Here is a 21,360-nt window from a genome sequence, read left to right on the forward strand (position 1 = left end):
ACGAAGTTGAATATACACGCACATCTTCACAAGCAACACTGATAATTCAAATACTCAAACTTTAAAACTCTACTCTGACCCCCCCTCCCCATTCTTCAAAGAACCTCTGAAATAATACTGACAAGGTAACTCAGTTATAACAAAATAAAAATCCTTCTTCAACTCTCATCCATACGTTTTTCACCTTTTGATCCATACAAAATAAATTTACTAATACTGTCTTTTGAGTCAATCTTTACCATTACAGTAAAACCTGTAGAAAGACTGCCCTTCCAAAAACCTGCACTATCTGTTTTCACTGAGATTACTAGTCCCCATTATTACTAAAATACAGTTTAAGGGCATTATGAGAGAAGAAGCAAAAAGAAATGTAGGGGAAAAATAAAAAACCACATAGTCAGAAAACCTATTTGTGCATGAGGACAGACCTAATGAAAACACACAAGTAGCTGTCAGGAACACTGATAACACCAATAATCCAAAGCCTCTTGTGCTTGGGTTAAATCTCCTGGGGACATATCTCCCTGTGTTCCCTTGTTTATCTCAGAGTTTATGTCACAAGCCTGACAAGACTATGAATTAGAACAGGTAAAACGTTTTGATGAGCACCTCTTACCCCAGCTATCAGACAGACTGGGATAGGAGCCTCCGCTATACAGTGAGTTAGTTGTTCAAGACCAGCCTGGGCAACGTGGTGAGACCCTGTCTCAAAACAAAAGGTGAAAACAGAGCCTGGGATAAAGTTCACTGTAGAGTGCTTGCCTGCATACAAAAGGCCCTGGGTTCAACTCCCAGGACCGGAAATAAAAAAGTTTTGGGACTTTGCTTATGGGTGTTTCACGTAAAGAAAACTCTTCCTCTAGAGGCGGTCGAGGGAGTGGAGAGGATGCTTGTTAAGTCTTACTGGTTACGTTACTACAGTCATGGGAAACTGCAGTTTATGGGAAAGCAAAGGTCTGAAGAAAGAAAAACAACAACAAACAACTCCTCCCAACTCCCCAAAAAACCCAGCAACACAATAACCTGGGGGGAAATGGAGAAAGGAGCTGGGTTCCCCTTCCGGGTAGATCCCTGGGTAGTCAGCTATTCCAGGCGGAGCTAAACCTGGTGGCTATATCAGCATCCTTTGTGGAGCATATCTCAGTGTGCCAGACACTGCGTCCCATCTCTGCATCTGTGCCTCTCAGCCAGCAACACACACATCCACACTCCTCTGTGCAAACCGTTCTCTGCTCATCTGGGGGGGGGGGGGACACCTGTCAACGAGTACCAACTATTCCAGTGGCTACATCAGTCCCTCAACACACCGCAAAACGAATGACGTAGGTACACACGCGCTGACGTCACCAGACAGTGACGTCTCCTGGCTATCTTCCGTTAGGCGCCGAAAAGAGCTCTTGCTTCTCAGAAGCAATGTGAACAATACACGTTATCTCCCCTCCCCACCCCGCCCCAAGTCTTATATAATCCAGTCAAGGTCTACGACATAGACCTAAGACGAACAGGAAGCAGCTTTAAAAACAACTGGTCAAAATTGCTTCAGTCAATGAGACCCAGATGAACTCTTCCAAGGGCTGGTCAGGCTCTAGAAACAATCACCCAGGTGGGAGACGCAGATGCTTGGCGCCTCCGTGATCACCTAGATTTGGTATCCTTGGGCTCAGTGTTCTGATTACTGAAGGAGTCTCGGATCTTTACCACTTCAGCTGCGCACAAATGTCCAAAAGACTTTGTGTACCACTCCGGCATGTGGCCCCTGTGACACCAAAGAAAAGCTGGTGAGTTATTTAAATTAGCAAGAGCTGAGATATGATGAAGACAGTCTTGAATACTCTCTCTCTCTTTTTTTTAAAAATTTGGACTATGAGGATTGTGCTCAGGGCCTCAAGGGTGAGAGGAAAATGCATCACGACTGAGCTGTTACCAAAGGCTGCTACTCTCATTTCTTTCTTTGACACAGCATCTCTAGATAGCCTTAAACTCCCTGTGATTGGCCTGCCTCAGCCTCCACTGTGATGCCTGCTTCTATTCTTTGGTGAACATGGGAAAATGAAGAACCAGAAGGTTTCCAGGGAACAATTTTAAAGCATGGATACTGAATGGCCTTGCTTCGAGAAAGCTTTGGCATGTCTTACAGAAATGTATCACATGGGTGACTGATGTTTACAAAGGAGAGTTTATTTAAGAAAAGAGCATTCACTAGTTGATTTGGGGCATCCTTGAAGCTGATGAATCACATCCATTTATTGCACAAAGCAGAGGCATAATCAATTATAAAACATGCACTGTTCAAACACTTTCCAATATAAAACGGGAAATATCTGCTTGTTGGTTCAATATAAAATATACTACTTTCTGTGGCTTTAAGTTTATGGTCAAACTATCAAATTCACACTGCTTTAGTAGCATATTTCCTAAGGGATCTAGATTGGAAGCAATATCCAAAAGGACAGCAAATATCAAGGTATTGTTTTATAAGCACCACTCTTCATAAAATCTCCAAAACACAGTGACAGATTCATCTCACCATTCTGGGCATCATATGGAAACTCTGCATCTTCTGCATCCCCATCCCCATGTCAGGTCAGAATCAGAACGTACCGTAAATCAGCTCTGCACATGTAGGTGAGTTTGGATTTTCCTGACCCGCAGGGTTCAATCAAATATCTGGACAGGAGCACATTAACCCTCACCCCCACCACGGGTGCCCGGTCATGGTCCACAGAGGTGAGTAAGAGGGCACAAGCTCCCCGGGGTAAATTAGTCCTCCAGGTCCTGTGGAGACAAAAGCGAAGAGGAAATGGAATTTCTCAGAAGCCAGGTTGAAAAATGGTACCTCCCTCCTGGCATCCTCCCAAAGTCACTGCACATGGACTCTGAGGGGGGACAACCCGTACAGGTTCACCTCCTCCACTTGGGGTGGACATGCTCAGTCACCCAGTGTCTTTTTAGAAAAGAGCCAATTTGAAGTGTTTTTTTTTTTTTTTTTTAAACCCCTTTTACATTTCATGAATGTCTCAGGATGTGGACACCAAACAAGCAGTGAGCAGTTCTGGAAGAATAACAGGACAGTTCCTCGAAGCCTTCAGAGGACCCGAGAATCACATAGAAGTCAGCCTTAACCACATCTCACTTGGGACTAAATGCTATTTCCTGGCCTATCCACTTGTTGGCTGTTTCTAACCAGAATATCTATAGGCAATGGGCAGAAATCTAGCCCCATGGCGCACATTTGTTTGAAAAGGCTTTTCCCTTTCTGAGCTCAGTTCCAAGAGGTAAAGCCTTACTTAGTCAAGCAGCCTGCTGGCATAAACATAAACGTGCTTTGAAACTGCTCAGCACTTTCCCTGACATCTACAACTAGTTTTAAATAACATGCCCATATTGTAAGTTTGAGTGACACCCGGGCTCAGTCCTGATGTTTGATTGTCTATGCCACGATCAAACCAATCCGGAAGCTCTCACCTCAAGACGACGTAGTCCCGAGCAGGGTGCGGCGCCATGCTGTTTTGGACGTACTGGTAGATTTCAGTCTGGCTGTCCAGGATTTCGATCACCTTCGAGTCCAGGAGGTCCACATCCCAGAGGTGCTGCTCTTTCAGAAGTCGCTTTAAGATCTCCTCGGGGGCAGCAGGGACCTCGATGGTCGACCTCCAAAGCCTTAGTGGCGGTCCTTCACTGACCTGAAAAGATGATGTGTTGCTTTCAATGCTAAGAGAAAGCATGTACACTTTGATTTTGAAACAAAGTTTGAGTGGGGGACGTGGCCCTCTGTTCAGAGGCTGATTAATAAATCTATGTAGTAGGCTACTAGCCCTGGATACATTGAAGAGCAGGCTAGGAGTGTGAACAAAACAAGTGTCAGCTCTGGTCAGAATCATGACTTCCGTTTCCTGGGGCTCGTATCAGAAGGACTGTGACACACTCATTTATTTCATCTCAAAGTCTATATGGCCATTGGACCACTCTGTTTATTTTCAAGGTGATAGAGACAGTGTTGACAGACACCTTGATGGATGTGATGCTGAGACAAAAGGATGCTCTAAGCAGTGACTCAGTCAGACCACATGGCGTGTAAAACTATTTTCTTTACAAGCATAGAAAAAAAAAAAAAGTGAGCTTGTCCCAAGATGCCCCTTGAAAGCCCAAAGAACACTAGTGAATCAGTTAAGTCTAGGACGACTCTGTGGGAGGAAAGGACTTCGTCACAAGCAGGTGGATGTTAAGCTGTCCCATGTGCTAGTGTTCGTCCCTCCTCTGTGACAGACGCCCACTCTTACCCAGGGAATCTCAATCACCCGGCTGCCCAGCACAGGGACAGGTCTGGGGTAGAGATCCCCACAGAGACAACAAGTGGGCAGAGAGTCTCAAAGTCATGACCCTGGGAATGAACGGGGAGGAGACGGACCTTCTTATAGGACAGCTCCGCCTGTTCAGAGGTAGGGTAGCTGACCCAGCCTTTGAACTTCTCTTTGACCTCCTTAAACAGGCCATCCACACAGTCCTGGAGGAAGTGTGTGTAGTCAGCAGGCTGATCGTTGTTACTCAGGTGTCCCAGGGCCTCCAGTGTGAGGGGCTTCAGCTCTTGCTCAGTGTAAGAGTTGCGACATCGGCTCATTTCCTCGGGAACCTGGGAGGAACACACAAGACAAGAAGGTGACGGGTCTGTCAGCGCCTCAGTAGAAGGAGAAGGGCAGAAGCAATGGCCTGATTCAAGCTGGCCGTCCACTCACGCGAGATAGTGGAGGGTGTACGTGATTAATTACAACAGGGCTTACACGGATCAAAGCAGGTTTCTCAGTTTTTTTTTTTTTTTTTTTTTTTTTGGTTTTTCGAGACAGGGTTTCTCTGTGTAGCTTTGCGCCTTTCCTGGAACTCACTTTGTAGACCAGGCTGGCCTTGAACTCACAGAGATCCGCCTGCCTCTGCCTCCCGGGTGCTGGGATTAAAGGCGTGCGCCACCACCGCCCAGCTCTCAGACAGAATTTTAATTCCAGATAATTTGTTGCTTTTGCTCCCCGCCTGCCCCCACACAAGACAGGGGTTCTCTGTGTGGCCCTGGCTGTCCTGGAACTAGCTCTGTAGACCAGGCTGGTCTCGAACTCTGCTTTTACTTTTTCCATAAGAGGTCGACAATTTCACGAAACATTAGCTGCCCTGAGTGTATATACACACACATGTATATATTTAAATACGTATACATAGCTCATGGAGTATGTGTGTGAGGGAGAAAAAGAGTGTGTGAGTGTCTGTGTTTGTGTCTGTCAGTCTCAGTCTAGGTACATAATCTCTAATTATGGGAAAGACCTTTTGCCCAGATGAGAACAAACACCAAGCCAATGATTTTGTGCCCATCCACAGTATCCTTAGCACAGCAGCCAAGCTTCAGGGCCGTCTACCTGGAAGAGCTTCTTGCACTCAGCAATCATGTGGGCCAGCCCTTGAGTGGCAGCTAGGTTTTCATTCAGATCTTTCTGGTCCGGTTTGCCCAAACTCTGTTTTCTTTGCATTACCCTAGGAAAAAGAAACAGAGGGTTTGGATAAGCAGGTTAAGTGGTTCCAAAAAGCTTTTTATTTTGTCCAGCACAGTTTCTCCCAGTTTTATTAAAAACACAACACAGAATACAGAGACATATTTCGGCTAAATAGCCAGGCTATTTAAAGACATTTTATTAAGTAGTTCACAAGAGCGTGCATTTGCTGGGGACTGAGGTGTGAGCTGCTTGGAGTAAGGATAGATGGTATTGCTATCCTTACAGGCTAAGTGAACAGGATCCCCTACCTTAGGCGAGGGATAACCCTATTGTTTGGTCTTATTCTTATCTGGCCCGTCTTCTGCTATCTCCTGGAGTTTTCTATCCCATTAAACCTGGAATGCCCCAACCACTTCTAACACTAGTTAAAAGGCTACTTAAGTACGCTACGGCTTCCGGGTGTGCAGTGACTTCAACACATCAACCTGAAACACGGTTCAGGTTCCCAGGGCCGGACAGAAGCAGGATGTGTGGAGTCCATCCAGCTAGTCACTCTTTCTTCCTAGGGTAGGGGTGATCTTATCATGAACTATCCATGTAAGAAGTGCAAACCAGATCTGTCCTTCCTTCCTTCCTTCCTTCCTTCCTTCCTTCCTTCCTTCCTTCCTTCCAGAACTGACCTTCCCCGAACTTCACTTTATTCTTGGAAGAGAGAGAGAGAGAGACAGACAGACAGACAGACAGACAGACAGACACTTGGCAGTTTGTCTGTCTCCTGGGATTGTTGTGACATGGGAAGACTGATAGGAAGAAAAGGACCTTGTGCCTGGTACAGAATAAGTCCCCAGCAAGTATCAGCCTTGGTGAGCACTGAGCTTCCTCTTCCTCCCAGTTCTCCATAGCTACTTCCACCTTGTGTACATGGATTCTAGGCAGAAATGTCTGCCAATCATTGGCTTAGGGCATACGTTAAGTAGAAACAACTCTGAGGTTCAATAATAACCTTTGTCCTTCGTAGCCTTGCTTTCAACTTCAGGCACAGGCCAGAAATGTGTCTTTCCTGATTCCCCAGAGGCTAAGGTACTGGGGGTATATCTGTCCCTACTCCAAAGAGATCCCACTTCAGTCCCTTTGGGCCAGTAGGTCTGTGAGGCTGTTGGCTGGGAGAACGCAAAGGACAGTGTTTGATTTGCTTTAAACACTGGACACACCAACGCACACCCCCATGGTGCTCCGTCTCAGGAGCTCTCCTCTTCAAAGACAGCTCCTTTCAGGAGCGTTAGGAAAGGGGCCAGAGGCACGGGGATGCTCTGTGATCTGAGAATGAGAAGCCTGGGCAGAAAATGCTCCCATTCTGGACAACTGATGCCCAAGGTCGGATGCAGCTGGAGAAAATAGGTCCTTGGGTATCTTGTCTCTGTCCCCCTTTCTCTCTGCGACCAGGCTGCCTTGACACAAGTGATGTCCTGCTGCCCCGTGATGGGGCCAACCAACCATGGGCTGAGCCCTCGGAAACCACGAGGAAAGTCAACCTTTACTCCCTTAAGTTGTTTGTGTCAGGTAATCTGTCACAGCGACCCACAAGGACCTAGTTCCAGGACTAACCACTTTCTCTCAGTTCACATAAGACATCGACAAGAACACAGGGACACGGCCCTAGGAGGAAGGGAGCGATGCCTCTCAGGAACAGGCCTGGGCATGCTCCTTGCATCTGATCTGTACCTTGGGGAAGAATTCTCTCTCTTCAGGGTGTTGAGGTGGAAAAGAGAAGGAGCTAAGCACACAGCCAGGTTGGTGGGAGTCATCTGGTTTTCCTTCACAGCCGCCGTGACATCGCTCAAGAAGTAGAGAAGCGTCTGGAGAACCTCCCGGTTCTCGTCAGGCAGGAGCATAATGGCTGCCTTGATAGCTTGGAGGCGCTGGTCCTTGGGCACATCTGCAGGGCACAAGCATTTCCCCACCATCAGCTCAGTAATTTTCCACGCACACGGCAAGTCCGCATCCCAAAGCAAACATCGGCATCAAACACTGAACGAGCACTTGCGGAAAGCATACTAAAGATTAATAACGAAGAAATTATGGGCTGCCGCCGCCGGCGTCACTAGCCTCAAGCATTTCCTGCCTCGTGGGGGAGTTGAAACATTTCAAACACCCACAGTGCTAACACACTCTAAAATCGACCTCAGAGTTCAGCTCCAGATGGTACGTTCTTGTCCTGTACAGAACTGTTTCTTCTAAGCACTTAAAAAAAAAAAATTTCTAATTTGCCATCTTAATTATCGAAATCACTCTGCATTTAAAATTTTTGTGTCGTTTCAATAAAAAGTTTATGGGAGACATGTGCAAGAAGTTAAGAATGGAGATGGCTCAGCTGGCTATAAAAGGTTCAGTGTCTTTGGGGACCAGTTTTGACCCATTTGCTCATCCTTAAAATGGGGAAGGTTGTTAGAATATGAAGTCAATTTAAATAGATTTTAAATAACAACTTCCTAAGTTTTAGGAAGTATACCAAGAGGCAAATGTATAAAAATGCACGTAAGCCTATAGAATAAGGGACACTGTAGGAAGGCTGCGTCCAGCCTTCCAGTCTTATTCACCAGGCAAACTTAAATTTTTTAAAAGCATGTGGTGGAAAAATCAAGTCACTTCAATGCAGGGCCATAAGACAAACTGATTAAACAGCTCCATGGTTACAATGCATAACAAATACCTTGGTGGGGGAAAATGTGACCTGTGTTTTCATAAAATATGAAAGGACGAAACAAATAATGAAACAGACCAGACCAGACCCAGCTCCGTTCCTCATAAAATGAAGCTCAACGCGTCAGTTCTAAAGACTGTTCCAGCGGAGAGAGGCTGCTTTTAAACCACGCTGCTCTGAGGCTGCGGGAGCCAAGAAAAACACAAGGCTGTGAAAGCCACAATCCTGATCTCCATCATTTATTTCCACAACTGTTTGCTTTAAGCTGTGCTTGTGAAAGTGAGGAGGACATGGGTATTGTTTTCCCAGGTATTTCTGGAAGGGACCGTGATGAATAACAGAAAAAAAAAAAAACCATTATTTATTCATTTTCCAGTGAGATAAAACACACGGACACTAGAGAAATTCTAAACTCAACAGCCCTGTGAGAGAGGTGTAAAGTAAATGATAAGTCTAGAGACAAGGCAGGAGAGAGGGGAATCAGCGGTGGGTGGAGGGGAGGAAGGGAGGAAGGAAGGGAAGGAGAAAGGGCACCAGAGGGCAGGCATACCGTTTTGGTACCTGACTTTTTCAGCACCTCCATTATACTACTCTAGACAAATGAAAGATGATACAGGACTTGACTGTAATGATGTACAAGGGCTTCAGCACTTACAGACTAATCAGCGAAATTTATTTTCTCTTTCTTTTGAAGATAAGGTCTCACAGAACCCAGGTAGCCTTCAAATTCAGCATGCAGCCAAGGATGACCTTGAACTTCTGACCCTCCGATCTCCACCTCCCAAGTGCTTAGGATTACAGGTGTGCAGCACTACCCCTGATTTATGTGTGCTGGGGAGCAAACCCAGTGCTCCATGCTATACACCCACAAAAAATTACTTTTCAAATTATTCAGTAAGTATACAGAAACCTATTCCACATGCAAGGCAAGAAAGAAACGGATAACTTGTGTATTCAGAGGGTCCCCATGCAGGTTTCCTTGGCTAAAGAATGACATGCCAAGGTCCCACTAAACCCAGCATCAGTGGTCTTAAGGAGACCCAAGGACACTTACACTGGTAGATCTGTAGGAAGGTTTCCGAGAGTTTGTTCGTCATGAGGGGCTCAGGAAGATCTCGAAAATACTGCTTTAACATGTCTGCCACATCGTAAGCGGACTGGCCTTCATAGTTGACATAATCTTCTGCACTTTCGTTCATCTGGCGTAGAGCCTGAATCCTGGATTTGACGCCCGACTTTCTGAAGAGCCCAACCTTTTGGAAGAAAAACATTAGGGATGAGGGCGGAAGCAACCAACTCCTTCCTTTCAAAACTAGAAGAAACAGGAGCACGAAGCTCAGTCCCCACGAGTGGGATCCAGAGGCAGCTGTAACTCACCTGGTCCAGACAATGGTTCCGGAGGTAGCGCATGGCCTGCTGGATGCTCTGAGGCAGGGGCTGTCCGGAGCGCTGCACGTTCACAGTCAGCGGGACCCCAAACACACTCCGGTCCTTGTAGTCTGGAACCTTGATCCTTTTCATGAACTTGGGCACAGCCCTGTTTAAAGAACATGGTGGTGGTGAGGGATGCTGGACTTCACTCACCCTTTTTTGCAAACCATTTCTCAGCCGTACTAGCCACATTCAAGGGCATACTGACCATTTGTGTCCAGTAGCTGCTGCAATGAATTATATCAGTACAGAACGCCCCCTCCCACACTATTAGAAAACGTCCTAGGAATTTTTGGTGTGTGTGTGTGTGTGTGTGTGTGTGTGTGTGTGTGTGTGTGTGTGAAGGGATAGTGCTTTAGGTACAGGAACCCAGAGCAAGTGCTCTACTACTGAGCTACACCCCACCCCTAATATCTCCCTGACTCCTTTGTAAGACATTTTCTCACTTGGCAGCCCAGTCTGATCTGAAATTACAATCCTCCTGTCTCAGCTTCTTCAGCCATGCACCATCATGCCTGGCTATGTTCTAGATGCTTGAAGAGTTGGAGTTGTAAAACCTAGTCAAATTTCCTCATCTGCGGGAATCTGTTAATTCCCGTTAATCTTGAGAACAGGAGTCTGTGGTCGATGGGAAGGCTGACGAACTTTCCTAGCCTGCTCTTGAATGTATTCAGGGCTAGTAGCCTATTACATGGTACAGGAAGGAAGAGGTAAAAATACCTAATACCTGAGTAGGCAGTTCTGATAAAAGCTTGAGAAACAAGCTCCGATTTTCCCTAAAAGGGTATGCATCCCTCCTGGGTTCTTGACGAGATCTGAACTGATTCGGGTAAAGAGACCTGGGTAACACTGCATTAAAAATCAGCCAACGCACAATGCTGACTGGCTTGCCATACTGAGAACCAAGACCAGAGCCCAGATGGGGCGCGACCCAAAGTCAAAATAAATTCCCCTGCCGATGACCCCCAGAGAACACAGCATCTTCAGGCTTCTATGGGAACGTGGAGAAGGAACAATGGGAGCGTTGTGAGGCTCCCCCAGGCTGCCAGGCGTCCTGAAAGCAGGCCCACCCCCAGCCATATAGGCAACAGCAGGAAACCCATGTCAGGCATTTAAGGCCGTCAGGCAGACATCTGAGCTCACAAATGACCCCTCCGAGTGAGGCCAGAAAAGGGCAAAGCCAAACAGGAAAGGGACTTTGGGCAGAAGTGCTCCATGCTGTCTAAATTTCACAATGCCGGGCTTTTACATTTGGTTTTGACTCACTGGAAAAACTGACCAGAATTGAAAGTAGTAGGGTGGACTTTCAGATTTTTTTTTTTTGAGGGTTTGGTGAGAAAGGGGGTGGGCGCCTCTGAATGGAGAATCTAAAATATGCAGTTTTAAATTAGCAGTGAGGAAAATATTACTCTAAGCACAGAGGGACACCACAGAAAGCCAACTGCCGTCGACTTCTGGGTGCCTGCCCACAGCCGTGACATGCCGCTCTTGATGGCTCTAGGAAAGGGTAAGCCAGAGCGCGGAGCCAAATTGGTATTTCCACACAGTTAAGCATACGGTACTATGGCAGAAGTGTGTATAATGCCCGCTTTGTTGGGGGCGAAGAGCCCGGCTGTGGAATGTGGGAAGAGCACATTACACTCCCCACTGAGAATCTGAGGCATCCTGGGATAAACCGGTCAATACGTATTTCTGTCGTTCAGAACAAACAACTTCTGTATTTAGCGAGGCTCATGTAAAACTGCCGTAGCTAGGGAGGTGCTTGGTGTCACAGCCACATCCCCTGGGCATCCCTAGGAGGGAGGATCCAGAGAAGAAAGGACAGCAAACTCTGCTTCAGGCTATCTCAAGCCGCCCTGGATGGCCGCCAAGCTCTCCAATGAAATGGACTGCATCTCCGTTTTCCTAACCATTGGACAATAAACACCCTGACAGTGAGGGAAGAGATTCAGACATGCCTGTGATGCTGCAAAACACAGAGCTGGATCCAGACACAGCTCTTGTCTTCGTACTAGAGCATAAAATCAGTAGGTACACAGATTATGTCACACCCACAACCCATCCCTGACTGTACACATCTTACAGTGCCCACTCAAGGCTGGATTTTCAAAATTATGAAGGGTTCATCTAATAATTCTCAACTTTTAAAATATATTTGTTTGTGGTGGGGCCTGGGGGCACATGGCTTTAATCCTAGCACTTGAGAGGTAGAGGCAGATGAATCTCTGTGAGTTCAAGGCCAGGCTGGTCTACAGAGTGAGTTCCAGGACAGCCAGAGCTACAAAATAAAGACAGACTCTGTCTCAAAATACCAGAGAGAGACAGAGAGAGAGAGAGAGAGACAGAGACAGAGACAGAGAAAGAGAGTGTGCCAAAGAAAAAATAGTAGGTGTCTAAGATTTATTATAGCTAATTAAATTTATTACTCCCTGAACATTTTTGCCAGAGAGCCCCCTCTCCTAAATAAACAACAAAACAAAACAAAAAACCCTAAACTCTTTAGCACAGGTAGATTCTGAGCCATGCTCCAAACATTCAAAAACGACCAGCAGAGAGATGGAGTGTGTGCTCAGCGTGAATGAAGGCCCGAGTTCAATCCCCAACACTGCTAACAGAAGCTCCTAAAAGCATGCACAGATACTGCCAGCTATGTCCCACGTCACCATTCTCCTCCCTGCCTCCCATGAACGTGACCTGATCATGTATTTGCCTAGTGTGCGTTACTCCTGGACCTGGAAAGAAGGTGCCTGTGCTCTATGATGTGAGAGGGATGCAATCTTTCACGTAAAGGGCTGAAAACCTAACCAAGCAGTCCCGCAGCAGTTAATTCCCTGAAACTCCATGAGCTCCATCAAGTACTGAAAACACAGCCTCAAGGGTATGGAGGACTGCCCCAGGATGACGGATCGGAGATATCTGATAAAGGACAGAACGGTCATGAGCTCGGTGTTGGGGCAGCCTCAGGGAGTGCAGGGCCTCATGTGCCGTTCCAGCGGATGGCATACTTTATTCTCTTACCAACTGAAACCATGCTTGTTGGAAGGCGTGTATTTTTCCAGCAGGGCCGTCAGTTTCAGAAGGGAGTATTTCTGCAGCAGGTTCATCTGGGCCACAGACTGACAGTTGATCTGCAGAGATACAGAGTTTAGGCTTGGCCGGTGAGAGCTCTGGAAGCTGTGCCATCTCAGCCTGTGCCTGCAAGAGAACAGGGCAAGGGTGAGACAAGACACTTCTCCGGAGGGAAGGAAGCAGCTGCTCCCTGGCATCTCGGGATCCAAGAGGACGGATGCTCCTCTCCAGGAAAACCAACAGCCCTTCCTACAGAGCCACAGAAGGTTCATTCCAGAGCCTCCCTCGGAGACATCAGACTCAGCACACTGAGGTCTCTTACAGAAGATGTGTAGCATCTATGCACATTGGGGGCACCCTCCCATGTAGTTTTAAATCATCTCTGGATTGCTTATAATGGCCTGTTAGGGGTTCACTGCTATACTGTACTACTTAGGGAATAATGACAAGACAGTGTCTCCCCTGAATATTTCTCATCTGTACCTGGCTGAGTCTGAAGACTTGGAACGGCAGGAGGGCTGACTGTACACGCACGTTATCACTTTAACCATGTCTACGGATACACCTTGGTGGCGTAAAGTCTGATCACACTGTGCAAACACCACCACCCTCCACATTTTCATCCTTCTTGAATAAAGATCCACACCAATATCCCCTTTCTTTTGGATTGTTGGGGGTCTGCTGGCTGGACGTTACATGGCTGTGGCTTCCTCCCACCAATCAGACGATTCCTGATCCCCACCTCGGTCTGGAGAAGTAAGGCCCTTACCTCTTGCACCTGGTCAGGGATGCCCCCACCCCAGAGTCCCTTCTCTCTGGGATATCAGTGGGCTCTTCAGGCTCATTGAGGGAGTTGCCCGTGCTATCCAGGTCGCTGGGTGTCCTTCGGTCATGGTCCACGTCCAGGTGTATCTGCTTTGGAGACGACGGGCAAGGAGACACAGAGTCCAGGGCTGAGTCGGAGTCCCCCTCATCGGAAAACTTCTCCGACCACTGGTTGACTATCCTCTGCATCCCCTTCACGTGGTAGAGAATGTCATCCAGCTCAGGGAAGATGTCCTCGTTCTCCAGGTCGGCCAGGTCCCCCGAGCTGGAATACAGGATGGAGCCCGGCACGTTGTCATAGATGCTCAGGCGGCTGCTCACCGAGCTGGAGGAATTGCGCCTCTTCAGTTCCTTAGGGCTGTCGCTGCTGTTTTCCCTCCGTAGGCTGAGGTGGCCGGGGCCGTGGAAGCTCCCGGTCCTCCAGTTCACAGAACTGTTCCCCGAGGTACAGAAACTGCCATTGGAGAGGGCCTTGGGGAAGGTGCCGGGCTTGTGATCCTCCGGAATGTAGAACACCGTGTCCTCTGGGTAGCTCTCACGGTTCTTATAGTTCCGCTCCGTCACGTTATTCAAGGTGGACTGACTGAAAGGGTCGAAGCCCTCTAGATACATGCCCACTCGCTTGTTACAGGTGCTGAGGCTCCGGGTCCTGGTGACCGGGCTCGGTGTGCTGACCGCACTGCTGGTCTCTGACTGGCTGCTGCTGCTGCTGGTCTGCGTGGAGTTGGACACGCTCCTTTTCCGTACCAGGGGCACGTTGATGTGGTTGCCGTGGAGGGCCGAGATCTCCACGCAGTTCAGCTGCTTCAGCTTCTCCTCATCCATCCCCTCCTGCAGAATGGGAGCACTGATGATCAAGCCCAGCTTGGAAGGCGTCTTGTGCTTGCCGTGGTGGGAACCCTTGAGCTTCAAGCTTTCCATCCGCTTCAGCAGGCTCCGCGTCTTAGACTTGGTGTGTTTCTCGTGGCCTTTCATGCTAAAGCTGAAGCTGGACAGTTCCTTGGGGGAAGGCAGGCTGGAGAAGGAGTCATCATGGCCTACGAAGTGGCCGTGGCCGGAGGAGGAGCAGACGCTGATGACGGAATTCGTTCGGGGTGTCACTGCATCCCCGCTGTGGGGCCCATGGGTGGGGACACTGCTGGTGCTGCTGAGGCTTCGGACAGAGGACACCTCCTGGCGCTCGCTGAGGTCCGTCAGCATGCTTTCACGGCTCGTGGCGCTCTGCAAGCGAGAGTCGTCTGGGGACCCAGGGATTGGCTCCTGCTTTGGAGAGAAGACGTCGAACTCCTCAAGGCGGGACCACCTCTTACTGTCCCTCTGGAAAGTCCACTTGCCGCTGATTGCACAAGGCTCATCTTCATCCGAATCCTCGCTCTGCAAAGACAAAAGGAAGCCGTGTATTGTATATGCCAGGCCAAGCCGATGGCAAGGAGCAGGACTCCACAGACCAAAGGATACTCCCAGTGATTGTTACTTCTTTCATACTATTTTTAAGTAAAAAAGTAACAAACTTGAAGATTTTATCAATACTGTATTTTATTTCGAGGATGTGTTTGCAGGTATGTGTGTGCGGATGTGTACAGGTGTATGTGTATGGATGTGTATAGGGATGTCTATGGGTGTGTATGGGTGTTTATACCATGTTCAGAAGACCATGGGTCAGAGTGAGTTTTCTCCTTTAACCATGTAGGTAGGTCCTGTGTACAGAACTCCGTTGTCCTGCTAGCCAGCAGGCACCTTCGGCTCTCTGTCATTTTACTGGCCCAGATATAAAGACTTTCACAGAAAGTCTGACCAAGTGTTGCCAGCTAAGTGAGTTATTTTATTGAAAAATCCGAGTCTTTGGGCTGTTCATTAATTGCTCACAAAGGGGACCTCTGAGATTGGCGAAAATTCCAAGCATGCAAAATATTCTGAACTGGAACGGAGTCAGCGGCAATGGGACTCCCTCTGGACTGTCTCCAGTGTAGCTGCCTGTTGACAGAGTGTGTTTATATTCTCTTGTGCTGTTGAAAAAAAAAAAGCCACTTTCAAACAGTTAGCAGAAATAGCAGCTGAAGGCTTTAGGTAGCCTAAAAAAAAAGTGAAGACATGTCCTACATGGTGAGCCATCCCATGGCAGCCCAATCCTGTGCCATCTCTTACTGGTACTGTTCCCCTACTGTCCTATCACAGTGAATGTCACAAGAGTCCTGGGCAGTTTCAAAGTCAGACATGCTCCAGGCAATTTAACAGGCCTTCAAGAATGCCCCAGTGAGTGCCACCAGTATGGGGTATTGTAAACACCAGGGAACGTGGCTGCTGATTATGCTTGCCTCATGTGCGGGAATCGGGAATGTCCCACCAGATTGCCTTTCAGAAGGGAAATTCAAGGACCCAACTCCGCACGCTGGCTCTCCTTGCCACTGGTGTGAAAGTAGCAAGACCCAGTTTGCTAAGACACCTAGCAGTCGGCCTCCCACACCCACGTGGAGACTCTCCGCCCGGCTCAGTGGGGGCTGAGGTTCCAGATCATTTATTTACAAGGTTTAACTCCCCAAGAAAGCAAATTTTTTGCATGTCAGGGACTGCCGGATAATTAAAATTTATACTCTCAACAGTCAGGACTAAGTTCTGTGGGCAGACCGCTGCTGTTTACCCTCCTGTGTGACACTAACTCCTAACACTGCCTCACCCTTTCCCAAGGTCCCACAGCTCTTACCCAGAAGAAGAAAAAAAAGTTCAGTACACATCACCACTGACGGAGTGTGTGGGACTTCCTGCCCTGGCCTCTTCTCCCCGCCCCCACACCAAAGCTCCTACTGTTCTACAGTGTCCCCGAAGCCAGCCTTGGCTTTCACCTTTCTTAACAGCTTTGAGATGGAGTTACTGTTCCATCCGGGAAGCGGGAAGAGGTCCTCAAGAATGTTAGCTTGATTTCCTCTAGGGAGCAATGCGACATTCCTCCGCGATTCAATAGGCTTCATGTTTTTAATCACATGGCACCCGCTGAGTTCATCATCAGGAAATGTAACAGATGATTTCCTTCTTTGGGTCCAAAGCTGACTGCAAGTCTGGGTCTTAGCTTTTAGGATGCATATACAGTCCTATTTGGGCTTGCTTGCTTGCTGCCCCCACCCTGTTGTATAATTCGGGTACTCACTCGCTTCCGGTGAGGACTGATCTCCAGCTTCATCACTGCGCACTTGTTTAAAGTGTTTAGTCGCCTACAGGGTAGAGAGAGAGGGAGGACATCAGCAAAGAAAGGAAGCCACTAATGGGCGGGCAGACGTTTCTTCTAAACCATCCACACGTGTAATGAGCTTGCCTGAACCAATTTCTAATTTAGGCAAGTGTGGTACACTTCTGTTATAGAATGAGTAATTTAGTCCTGGCACGGTATCGCACACCTTTAACCTCCGTACCCAGGAGGCAGAGGCATGTGGATCTCTCGAGTTTGAGGCCAGCCTGGTCTAGCTAGTGAGTTCTAGTCTCAAAAATTGTTGAGTAACTTAAAGGTGCCTTTCTATTTCTTGCACTTGAGTAGATGGCCTACTGCAGATGAATGATGTCCGCTCGACAGGAGATCCAGACCGTGGTTAAGGAACCGAGGAAGGCTGTCGGCAAAATGGTCAGTGTGTCCCATCTCACATCAAACAAGAATTAAAAAGGATGACAGGCCTCAGTCATCTCCAACAAACGACCATCTCAGAAGGTCATTTTACAGCTCTAGTTTATCATACAGAGGGGAAGTTCCAACCCTCTTTCATGCTCAATGCTTTTACACGTTTTCCTGTCAGTAGAGAATGTGTGCCGTACGAACAGCAATAGCACAAGGGATATTGTTAAAATCTGCACGCTACAGCCCCAGGTACCAAAACCTCACTGGGTTCAAACAGGCACTCAGATCACGTTCTTTGGAACAGGAGTCAAACTGTAGCTTTGAACATTCCCCCGCCTCGACAGGAACGTCCATTTAACGTTAGAGAGACAGGGGTGGCAGTGTAGCTCAGTGATAGAGGACTTGCCTAGTACACACAAGGCTGCAGGTTCAATCCTTAGCACAATAGAATCAATCAATCAATCAATCAATCAATCAATCAATCAATCAATCAATCAACTTTATTAAAAATAAAATACTTACACAGTCACAGAGGGAAAAAAAGCACCCTTTATATACTCCCAAACTAGCGTGCATATAGTATGTGAGTGACAGGGTTCTAGGCCTTGGTTCTTCCTAACATCTTCCAGATGACCACCACTGAGCCTTCCTTAAATGATCCTTTTTAAAGGTGTCTGCTTCCTACCTCCTAAGCCTCATGAATCTCCCCATTGGTCTTCTATTTCTTTCTCAAGCTGCATCCTTACGTTTTCACGGACTAAGAGCGCTTAATTCCCTCCACTTCAAACTGATCCTGTGCACTCCTCCGGCTTTATCTCCCCCGTCCTGCTCTGGTAACTTGTCCGACAACCTGGAGGCACCAGGATAGGCAGTATGTCTGCAGCCTGATAAGGCTGCCTTTGACTCCACAGATTATGTGGAAGCCTGTTTATAGGATAAACAGGGAGAAAGCAGAGCACCCATGTTCAGAAAATTCTCTCCATGGATGGGGAGGGGAGGAAAACAGCCAAGAAACACTGCAGACTCATGGCCGGGTGTAGGGTCCCCCTCTAAAGGGCATCAGTTAAAGGACACACCCACTATTTTCAGTCCCCCAGTCTTTTCAAGGCTTTAAGAATGAGGAATGGTTACAGTTAGTCTTAGTCTGGGTTTCATTAATCAAACCTGTAATCAAATCTCCACTTGACTCCATTTGGGCTTTAATGGTTGACTGATGTTTATACCAAAATTTACTAGGCGTGGAGGCCTATGGGAGTGGTGGGGGAGGCGGAGCAACTTTACAAACTCCAGATCTGAGCCAAACAAAAAAGACTCAGAAGGTTGGTTTGATAAAGGTCAAGTTCATCTTTTTATGTTGGTAGCACCAAACTAATGGCATTACATTCTTGAAGGCCACTGTTACGTTCAGGGTTTCTGTGGTTTTCCTTTATTTCTCCTCACCAGCCCCCATTCCCCAGGATCTCCAAAGAAGGTTTACGAGGCGGGCCTGTCTACCTCTATACAGAGGGGCGATAGGGACATAAGACAGTAGCTCTAGCCAGAGAAGAAACTCATCTCATAGAAGAGAACACAAGAGTGGTCACCAGAAGCTGGCAAGGGACAGTGAGTCCCAAACAGGCCGGTAGCTAACGCAGCACAGAGACAGGAGGATTCGACATAATAGGGCCACTATAGTCAATATTAACTTTTTTTTTAATTTTAAATTTAGCTAACTAGAATATTCTCAAGAAATGATAAAAGTACAAGATGGTAGATATGTTAATTCCCATGATTTGGTCATACCTTACATAGAAGTATTGAAACACCACATGCTACCACACAGATACTACAGTCATGCTATGTCAATTAAGAATTAAAAAAAAAAAAATGGTTCTAGCTAGGTGACCTGCCACCTGGGTGAGGCACTGTGCTGGGTACTTCTAAAGCACTGGCTCAAGCTTAGTCCTTAGACAAGCTTCCTAGAACAGATATTATGATTTATCTTTGTAAGGGATGAAAAGGGGCTTTTGGAGAGCCCAGGAATTTTGTTCAAGGACCCAGGCAGGATTAAAACACGGTGGCTTTCGTGCCCAAAACACAGCATCTGCTACACTTGGTTCTGAAACAAGTACTAATGATAGTAAAAAGAATGGAAGCCAAGTAGATCTGAAGTAGCATCGTTCAAGTAAGCGGCTGAAATACCGCTGTCAATAACCATCTGTAGCCTCGGGCATTCATATTCCCGCCACCGCCCAGGGCCCGGCTCCAAAGGAATGCGTGGGTCTTATCTCCTGGGTAACTTGTGTCTGTTCTAAAGACAGAGAGGGAGCCAAGGGCGGACTATCAAAGGTTCAAGAGTTTTGCTGCCCGGAGCTGTAGGCATGTAGATAAAAGGATAGAGGTAGAGATCTGGGCCTCCTTGCATTTAAAATAAAAAGCAGAAGAAGGGTTAAGGAAACAAGGACCCGACAAAAATTCTGCCAATTCTTACAGATTTTCTTGGAATTAAACAAAACATGTTTAAATTATGTGCTGCTGAGGGTCATCCTAGCAGTTGGGAGGCTGAGGCAGGAGGATTGTTGAGTTCTAGCCCAGCTTGGGCTCCCCAGCAAGATCCTGCTCCCAGCATCCCCTCTCATCCCCTCACCCAATTACTTGCTTCATTTTAAGCTGAATGAAAAGAGCAACATGGTCAGAATATCTCCGCAGGGCTGCTTGACACGGCTTTGACACGTCACGGGTAGTTTGGGGACAAAGTCCGTACTGAAGACGACAGTGACAGACAATGTGGTTACCTTTTTCATTGGACAGCTACTAGCTGATGTTGACGTTTCTTTCACGTGTTGGTAGAAGGAGTCAGTTTTAATTCCAAAGGGAAACGGCAGTGCAGAATGTTCCTGCAGCCACAGGAAGAGGAGGCAGCCCACACCGCTCACTGTCTAGATCAGTATGTGCTCTGAGACCAGCTGAGCACTCTTCCAGTCCTGAGTAGAACGTGCTCACAATCACAGCTTCCTCAACGGGTTTGGATGATTAGTGAAGCTAGCAAGGCTGACTGACGGAAAAGCCAGACTCTTCAAGGGGACAAGTCCACTGCTATCTCAGAATAACACTTGAAGTATGTTGGGTAAGCCTGGCGGAGGTGGCACATGCCTTTATTCCTATATTTAGCACTTGGGAGGCAGAGGCAGGTGGATCTCTGTGAGTTCGAGGCCAGCCTGCCTGGTTCTAGGACAGCTAAGGGCTACACAGAGAAACCCTGTCTCGAAGAAAAAAAAAAGCTGGGTAGCCTACTAGTCTCATAATTGTGATTTCTGGCCGTTATTTAACTTTATATTTTGATAGTACCATTGTTCAAACTCATTCAATCCCTGCTTTTATGTCAAAGAGTCTTCTGCCCTGATTAAAAAAAAAAATATTAAAAGAAATCAGCTCCCTTTAGTTTTTTATCACAACTGTTGTATGACTTGCAAATATAGGAATGTGGACATTTTCTGTCCAAGTAGAAAGCTAACGTGACCGCATATAGAATGTGGCCACTTCATGGGAGAACACTGGCTATGAGGAAGCACATGATGCCTCCAACTAAGCCTCTACAACTCATCTGCTTAAACGTTTAAGTGGGGGAAAGATGGACATCCACAAAAAGTCTGTCTACACACAACATCACAAGCCAAGAGGAGATATTTGTAAACACACCACAGCTCTGTCATCTGATGGCCCTGGAATTCCATGGGCGGAGGAAGTCTTTGCAGCAAGCACAGGTAATAAAGTGAATGTCAGAAAACCTAAAGTGTGTGTGTGGGGAGGGGGACGGGGGGACTCTTGAAATCTGCCTACACCTCCCCTCTGTTTCCTTCTCTGAGGTCAAAGTCACTACCATTATGTGACTATGCGGACAAGGGCCCTAGGGCTTCCATGACCCAACATTTTGATGACTATTACTATGGGTCCTGAATAATCTCTCCCTTTTAATTAAGAAAGTGATTTTTTTGAGGCAAGATCTTGCTGTTTAGCCCAGACTGGCTTTGAAACCAACAGCCACCCCCACCCCCCACCCCCAATTTTTTCCCTCTGCCTCCCTAGGGCTGAGATGATAGTGAACATTTATTACACGCTGAATGAGAATTTCCTTTTAAAAAAGTAAGCTCAAGCCTGGGCTTTTCTGCACATCCTCCAAACTGGGTTTGATGATTTCTTTTTTTCCACTCTCATACCTAAGCTATACGGGATGTGTTAGTCTACACATATAAGGGGAAACTGAAGCTGACCCAGAATAC

General features: G+C 47.3%; 1 protein-coding gene across 2 annotated transcripts in view; it reads right to left on the reverse strand.

Annotated features, from left to right (window-relative positions):
- Positions 1–1,247: 1,247 nt before the first annotated feature.
- Dlc1 (DLC1 Rho GTPase activating protein) overlaps positions 1,248–21,360 on the reverse strand; it is a 380,425-nt gene continuing 360,312 nt past the window's right edge. For both annotated transcript variants that reach the window (XM_059244374.1, XM_059244373.1), the window contains 11 exons: positions 16,643–16,706; positions 13,445–14,874; positions 12,625–12,801; positions 9,553–9,712; positions 9,230–9,428; positions 7,197–7,410; positions 5,400–5,514; positions 4,409–4,630; positions 3,466–3,683; positions 2,602–2,775; positions 1,248–1,756 (listed from right to left, as the gene is read on the reverse strand). In XM_059244374.1, the coding sequence (XP_059100357.1) occupies positions 1,636–1,756; positions 2,602–2,775; positions 3,466–3,683; positions 4,409–4,630; positions 5,400–5,514; positions 7,197–7,410; positions 9,230–9,428; positions 9,553–9,712; positions 12,625–12,801; positions 13,445–14,874; positions 16,643–16,706 (3,094 nt within the window). In that variant the 3' untranslated portion in view covers positions 1,248–1,635. The remainder of the gene's footprint in view (positions 1,757–2,601; positions 2,776–3,465; positions 3,684–4,408; positions 4,631–5,399; positions 5,515–7,196; positions 7,411–9,229; positions 9,429–9,552; positions 9,713–12,624; positions 12,802–13,444; positions 14,875–16,642; positions 16,707–21,360) is intronic.

This window comes from Peromyscus eremicus, chromosome 17 (assembly GCF_949786415.1).
Source record: "Peromyscus eremicus chromosome 17, PerEre_H2_v1, whole genome shotgun sequence".
Classification (NCBI taxonomy): domain Eukaryota; kingdom Metazoa; phylum Chordata; class Mammalia; order Rodentia; family Cricetidae; genus Peromyscus; species Peromyscus eremicus.